General features: G+C 40.6%; 1 protein-coding gene across 1 annotated transcript; it reads left to right on the top strand.

The window, feature by feature from the left end:
- The first annotated feature begins 2,391 nt into the window (after positions 1 to 2,391).
- On the top strand, positions 2,392 to 6,535 carry LOC123182310 (nicotianamine aminotransferase A). Its single transcript, XM_044594833.1, has 7 exons — positions 2,392 to 2,915; positions 3,076 to 3,418; positions 3,501 to 3,719; positions 3,810 to 3,869; positions 4,699 to 4,854; positions 5,132 to 5,225; positions 6,218 to 6,535. The coding sequence occupies exons 1-7, from the start codon at positions 2,431 to 2,433 to the stop codon at positions 6,349 to 6,351; spliced, it is 1,491 nt and encodes a 496-aa protein (XP_044450768.1). The 5' UTR covers positions 2,392 to 2,430; the 3' UTR covers positions 6,352 to 6,535.
- Positions 6,536 to 7,118: the final 583 nt, after the last annotated feature.

Genomic DNA, 7,118 nt, shown 5'->3' with positions numbered 1-7,118 from the left:
CAATTTTTTAATATATGATGAACAAAACTTAAAAACACAATGAACATTTTCTAAATATACGTTGAATAATTTCATAATATACAATGAACATTTTTGTAATACATAACGAACATTTTCTAATATACGTTGAACGATTTAAGAATATACAATGAATATTTTTGTAATACACAATGAACAATTTTACAGTGCAAGGTGAACTATGTCATAATATACAATGAGCATTTTCTTAATACATTGAAGATTTTTGTAACACACGGTGAACTTTTTATACAAATACACAATAATGAGGAGAAGAACAGAAACAGGAAATAGAAAAGGAAACGTAAAAGAAAGAAAATGAAAGGACAAAAAGGAATGAAAACAGAAAAATAAAAAACCGGAACAAAACAACTGAAAACTGGCCAAAACAGTGAAAAAACAGGAAGCAAAAAAATCATAGAAGAAAAACGAAAAAGAAAACCCCCGCAAGAAACAAGGAAAACAGCAGCGAACGAAATCCGTACGTGGGCCGGCCCAAGTGGCGACTTGCTTCAGCGAAGGTTCCTCCTTTTGACGCCCGCGGGCGTCAAATAGGATTTGCCGTGTCCCGTTTATATGTCATTTTTCAAACTGGTGGACACCCCTCCTCCACTTGGGCCAGCTCATTATACTTTTCTTTCCTTCTTTCGACCGCACGCACGGTCCTCAACGAGTTTCGTTTTTCTGGAACCGACCAACCAGTTTTATCAAGCTTCTAGAAACTTCCCGCTGATTTTTGAAAGATTCTAGAAGCTTATGACCATTTTATTTGCTGGACAGGTTATTCAACTTATTTTTCTTTGTCAAAATGTGCGAATTTTTTTTCAAATTTTAAACTTTCTTCAAATTCGTGTTTTTTTAAATGGTGAACTTTTCTTCAAATTCGTGATTTTTTTAGTATCCGTGAACTTTTTTTTAGCAAATCTGTGTTTTTTCAAATTCGTGCATTCTTCTTCCAAAATCGATCAACTTTTTTCAAAATTGATTTTTTTTGAAAATCCATGAACATTTTTCAATTTTGTGATCATTCCTTTTCAAAATCGATCAACCTTTTCAAACTGGTGAGTTTTTTTTTTCAAAATCCACAAAAAAAATCAAATCCGTGAAATTTCTTCAAATTCAGCAAACTTTTTTTATTTTCTTTTTAAAATGATCTTCTTGAGAAGTCAACGGTGAACGGTTAATGGGTGACTGCTCAACCGCGACCACCAACCGGAAAAACCAGCGACTTCCAGAACGAGCGATCACTTCCTTTGTTGGGTCGACCCATGAGGGTGGCGCGTGAGTGTCGGCTACTCTCTCTGGCCCTTAGGCCCTGTATGTTTCAGCTTCGCTTAGATTTTAATCACTTGTGGATTTGCTTCAGTGCCGAAGCTGATTCTGGGAATCAGCTTCGCCATCAAAGTACACTATGAGGTGCTTCAGGAAATTGCACTAAAAATGGCTAAAATCCAGATTTAGCTTCACTGCTAAAGTTAATTTCGAATAGCTGTTTGTTTCAGATTCTAGATTCGGCTTCACTGACAAAGCTGAATTTGGTCCCAGAATCCAAAACAAACAGGGGAGGCGCTCTCCTTGTATGATTCCAGTACGATCAGTGATCTAATGGTGTCATGCACTTTGCCGCAAAAGTATGAATGTGGTTTGATTTGAAGTGTCGGACCGAAATCATAGGAAAACTATCGTACGTACACATAGCATCGTTAAAAGAACACAAATTCAAACAGGGCAGAGTTTTCATGCGATCGGGTGGTCTAATATCAGCACTCCTGACTACTAAACGAAGGAATTGCAATTTTTGCCAACCACTACCATGTTAAAAAATGAAGAGCACCGGCAAACTTCTGTTGTATTTGTATCTATCCGTCAAAAGGAAAGAAAAACTATAATTATTACACGATCAACCAAAGAAAGCGCTAGAGTTTTTTCTTTCAAGCACCGAAAGAAAGACATAGCATTCTGAATTTTTTTAGTATGGTGCTTTGCCGGCACTGCCAAAATCCGCAGTGGAGCCGGAATTGAGTGGGTGACATTGAACCAATCAGCATACCACCGGCACCGGGTGGAGTTCAGAAGCATGGTTCATGCGTCCAGGTCCTTTTCCCTTTCTCAAAGAGTGTAGCCAGTAGTGTACTCCTTCGTGCTGGACCTGCATTGCGTACATAAAACAAAGACGGAGCGCCCAAAAATATGCCGGGATAATGGTGACAGGTCGCGACGGCCACGTCCGTCAGCTGGCAGCGTGCCTGCATGCGTGCTTCTTGCCGCCGGCTCGGAACCGGAAGCCCCAGTTCATGTGCGCAGGCGATCGGACCAACGGCTATATAGGACAGTCAAGCACCGCTGTTCAATCCATCCCTTGGTTGACTACCTTGTTCTCTACCACTAAGCACTCCTCCTCCTCGTTTCCTCATGGCCACGGTACACCAGAGCAACGGCCACGGTGAGGCCGCCGCCACGAACGGCAAGAGCAACGGGCACGCCGCCGCGAACGGCAAGAGCAACGGCCACGGTGAGGCCGCCGCCGCGAACGGCAGGAGCAACGGGCACGCCGCCGCGAACGGCAAGAGCAACGGCCACGGTGAGGCCGCCGCCGCGAACGGCAAGAGCAACGGGCACGCTGCGGCGGCGGCGGCGGATTGGAATTTCGCGGGGGGCAAGGACGGCATCCTGGCGACGACGGGGGCCAAGAACAGCATCCGGGCGATACGGTACAAGATCAGCGCGAGCGTGGAGGAGAGCGGGCCGCGGCCCGTGCTGCCGCTGGCCCACGGGGACCCGTCCGTGTTCCCGGCCTTCCGCACGGCCGTCGAGGCCGAGGACGCCGTCGCTGCCGCGCTGCGCACCGGGCAGTTCAGCTGCTACGCCGCCGGCGTCGGCCTGCCCGCCGCACGAAGGTAGCATTTACACACACGATTTCGGTTTCAGTTTCTCCGCTCGCGTGTATATGTTGCACCATAATCAAAGCATGCGCATGTGCCGCTTTACGTGTCCACCACCTGTTCTTCCCTGTGCGTTCAAAAAATTAACCTTCTACTGGCTTATAAAAACAAACAGCGCTGTAGCAGAGCACTTGTCACAGGGCGTGCCCTACAAGCTATCGGCCGACGACATCTTCCTCACCGCCGGTGGAACCCAAGCAATCGAAGTCATAATCCCGGTCCTGGCCCAAACTGCCGGCGCCAACATACTGCTCCCCAGGCCAGGCTATCCGAATTACGAGGCGCGCGCGGCGTTCAACAAGCTGGAGGTTCGGCATTTCGATCTTATCCCCGAGAAGGGCTGGGAGATCGACGTCGACTCGCTGGAATCCATTGCTGACAAGAACACAACGGCGATGCTCATAATAAACCCAAACAATCCGTGCGGCAGTGTTTACTCCTACGAGCATTTGGCCAAGGTTTTACATTCATCCTTTGCCTTGTTGATCGACCTGTGTTTGGACATATATGGATTGCATTTTGCTGATGTTGTTTGATTAGGTCGCGGAGGTGGCAAGAAAGCTCGGAATATTGGTGATTGCTGATGAGGTGTACGGCAAGCTGGTTCTGGGCAACGCCCCATTTATCCCCATGGGTGTCTTCGGGCACATTGCCCCTGTCTTGTCCATAGGATCTCTGTCCAAGTCGTGGATAGTGCCTGGATGGCGACTTGGATGGGTGGCGGTGTACGACCCCACAAAGATTTTAGAGGAAACCAAGGTAATTAACTCCCTGTCATTCTTTTCATATGCTGTATATACTGTGAGGATTAGTATTTTGCTAAGTTTGTACTGACTTTTTTCTGGGTAGATCTCTACATCTATTACGAATTACCTTAACGTCTCAACGGACCCAGCAACCTTCGTTCAGGTTAGTCTTTGGTACCTAGTCCTTCTTGCCCTATTTTGCTCCTGTCCCTGTGTTGCATGTCAAATGACCGGCTTGAAGTTAGTATATATAGCTTTTATTAAGTTTGAACGTCCAAGTCCAACATGATGGAAGAAAGATACACACATTTGTAGTTATTCACCTTTGTTTGCTTCGATTCCATAAAATAAATAAACATAAAGCCCCAACTAACTATTGAATAGAACTATATGGGCTTCTTTGGATCACAGGATTAGAAAACACAGGAATTCGAAAAACACAGGGATTTGATGGGATTGCAGGTGCAAAACAGAGGATTACAAAATAGAGGGAAACTGCAGGAATGATCATTTGGATGGAACACAGGAAAAACATAGGAAAAGTGCCTCGATCCTACGCGAACCACTGAAAAAAGAGAGGCTAGAGTGGATGCTGAAATTCCTATAGGATTGAGGTGTAGGAATGCAATCCGTAGGAATTTTGGAGATGTCATTCCTTTGATCCAAAGGGCTTCCTTAGGGAAAAATCCAATGGATTGAAATCCTCCAATATTCCTATAAAAATCCTTCAATCCAAAGAGGCCCTATATTGTTCTAAGAAAATAATTATGAGCATGACATACTCTTTTTAGTCAAGTATGCAATATATTGAAACTTCTTTTAGAATATGTATATATGTTCTACTGTTAGTATACCATTTTGCTAAGAATTTATTTACCTACAAGGCTACAACACATTCTCTTGCATCTTCATATTTTGATATCCTTGACACTATTGTTCTCTTCTGATTGACACAACTTAATTATGGACTTTTGCACTATCAAATTGTTTAGGCAGCTCTTCCTCAAATTCTTGAGAACACAAAAGAAGATTTCTTTAAGAGGATTATTGGTCTACTAAGGGAATCATCAGAGATATGTTATAGAGAAATAAAGGAAAACAAATACATTACATGCCCTCACAAGCCAGAAGGATCAATGTTTGTAATGGTAAGCTAAGCATGGACTTATTTTTTCATGACTAATTTGGGACCGCATTGCGTCCAAAATAATCAAGTCAAAATATAATTATGTTTACCTATGTATATTTTTCAAGATGCATGAAATTATTTTACGACTAGTCATCTTGATATCCTTTGTCCATCTTTTTTTGTTATTATTACTGCAGATTGTTAACGATCAAATCATATCACAAAAAAGATTCCTACTATTTTTTAGAAAGATTGGTTATCTTTCCGTAACCATGTATTAATCTCTATGTAAACAGGTGAAACTAAACTTACATCTTTTGAAGGAGATCCATGACGACATTGATTTTTGCTGCAAGCTTGCAAAGGAAGAATCGGTAATTTTATGTCCAGGTAGGAATGCGTATGGTCATTTAAAGAACAACTATATGGAATGATCGTAATTTTTTTGTTATACTGAACAGTAGTATATGTTTTGTGAGAACATAAGATTATGTTTGACTGATATATGATTCTTAAATGTGAAACATGTTATATTATGTGGTTTGATTGGATATGAAGTTCTTATCAGTTTAGATGACTACACATATAAATGACAAGACGAAGCCCCGTGCGTTGCTGTAGGAAACATGATAAACAGATGCATAATAGGTGCTAAAAACTAAAACTATTGCAGAAACAAAATTAGAATTGCTCTCGGTTTATATTTAGAAACAAAAAAAATCATATGAAGCATCTGACAAAATGATGTATAAAAATATAAACTATTGATTGAAATAAACGGGGTGCCATTTTAAACAAAATTGTGTAATACGATGTACATATATTTGCTCTAAGCGTCCATTGTATATATCATTTATGCCCATACAAAAATTAGTGAAACAATGGTTAGACTTTTTTTAGAGAAAAAAACAACGGGTAGATTAGTGCACAAATTGTAACTTATGACCACATCATGACCTGATGCCGTGGCATGATAACATGAAGAGGAAAAAAAATAAGTAATTATGACCATATGCATGACATGATGATGTGGCATGGTTGCATGAGGAGGAAAAATAGGTAGTGGGTTGCAACTATTTAAAAATAGAAGATTACCATATCATTGTCAGAAAATGTATAACCGCATTACAATATTCTTTGTTTTTATGCAAAGACTAACATGGCATGTACGTGTCCTTGTTTTAATGACCCAATGTCTTTTTTCGTTTACATGTTTTCATGTTTATGATGCTCACAAAAAAATCAAGCACGTGTTCCAAATGATTATTAATAATTTTGAGATGTTTTTGCAGTTCAACTTATATATTTCCACAATTCTCAAAAACAAAACTTATATACGTTTAACTCTAAAAAAACTTATATACATTTTCTCTCAAATGCAGGGAGTGTTCTGGGAATGGAAAATTGGGTTCGCATTACTTTTGCTTGTGTTCCATCTTCCCTTCAAGATGGTCTTGAAAGGATCAAATCATTCTGTCAAAGGAACAAGAAGAAGAATTTGATAAATGGTTGTTAGTTGTACACACCTTTAGTTGTACATCTGGCTAAAGGTGTAAATCATTTCGAGTTATCGTTATCCATATATTTGAATAAAACATCTTGTAATGGTGTTGTTGTAGCTGTCCAATTCATATACCTACTTTTTTTATGTATTTGGCTTCGTTGCCTTGCATCAATTTTAATAAAGATAGTTGTGTGCATCAGGATGCTGCAGAGGGCAGGGGTTTCAACCTCCTTTAAAAAAATCTTTCAACAAATGAAACTTTGAGTTCATGTGAATAGAAGTCAACATACTCCTTGAATATGTTATGGTTGCCATGGTCTGGATGAAACATGATGAATGGAAGTGAAGTTATATCCATGTCAAAGATTGTAAAAGTTTAATTTCATTTTGACAACTCTGATATTACTCCAAGCACACATTCTACGAGGTTATGTTGAAGCACCCCCAAAATTTCCCTTTTATACCAATGCCAGTTTGCTACATGAAGGGACCTAGATGTTTCCTAGAGGGGAGGAGTGAATAGGCGGTTTATGAACAATTGCATATTTAACTTTATCTTAATGTGGAATTAAACTAGTCGAATACTTTCTTTTGATATAGGGTGCTTTTATTGACTCATGATGTAGCATCGAGGGATATAATCATAATGAGTACACAATCGGGCTATGCATAACGAGGATACAAACAACCAACACACACCCGATCATACCGGCGAAGAGCAAAGTTATACAAGATAAAAGTTATGCCTAGGCGGAGGGACAAACGAAAAACCCGAAGCA

This window comes from Triticum aestivum, chromosome 1D (genome assembly GCF_018294505.1).
Source record: "Triticum aestivum cultivar Chinese Spring chromosome 1D, IWGSC CS RefSeq v2.1, whole genome shotgun sequence".
Classification (NCBI taxonomy): Eukaryota; Viridiplantae; Streptophyta; class Magnoliopsida; order Poales; family Poaceae; genus Triticum; species Triticum aestivum.
The sequence above is the reverse complement of the archived record's forward strand: the minus strand, read 5'-3'. Positions and strand labels throughout refer to the sequence as shown.

Bases quoted from the DNA above. Each gene is read 5' to 3' on its own strand.
- LOC123182310 (XM_044594833.1), top strand. From the start codon at position 2,431: ATGGCCACGGTACACCAGAGCAACGGCCACGGTGAGGCCGCCGCCACG. The intron at 3,720-3,809 runs GTAATTAACTCC...TTTTCTGGGTAG, and splicing joins AGATTTTAGAGGAAACCAAG to ATCTCTACATCTATTACGAA. The intron at 3,870-4,698 runs GTTAGTCTTTGG...CAAATTGTTTAG, and splicing joins ACCCAGCAACCTTCGTTCAG to GCAGCTCTTCCTCAAATTCT.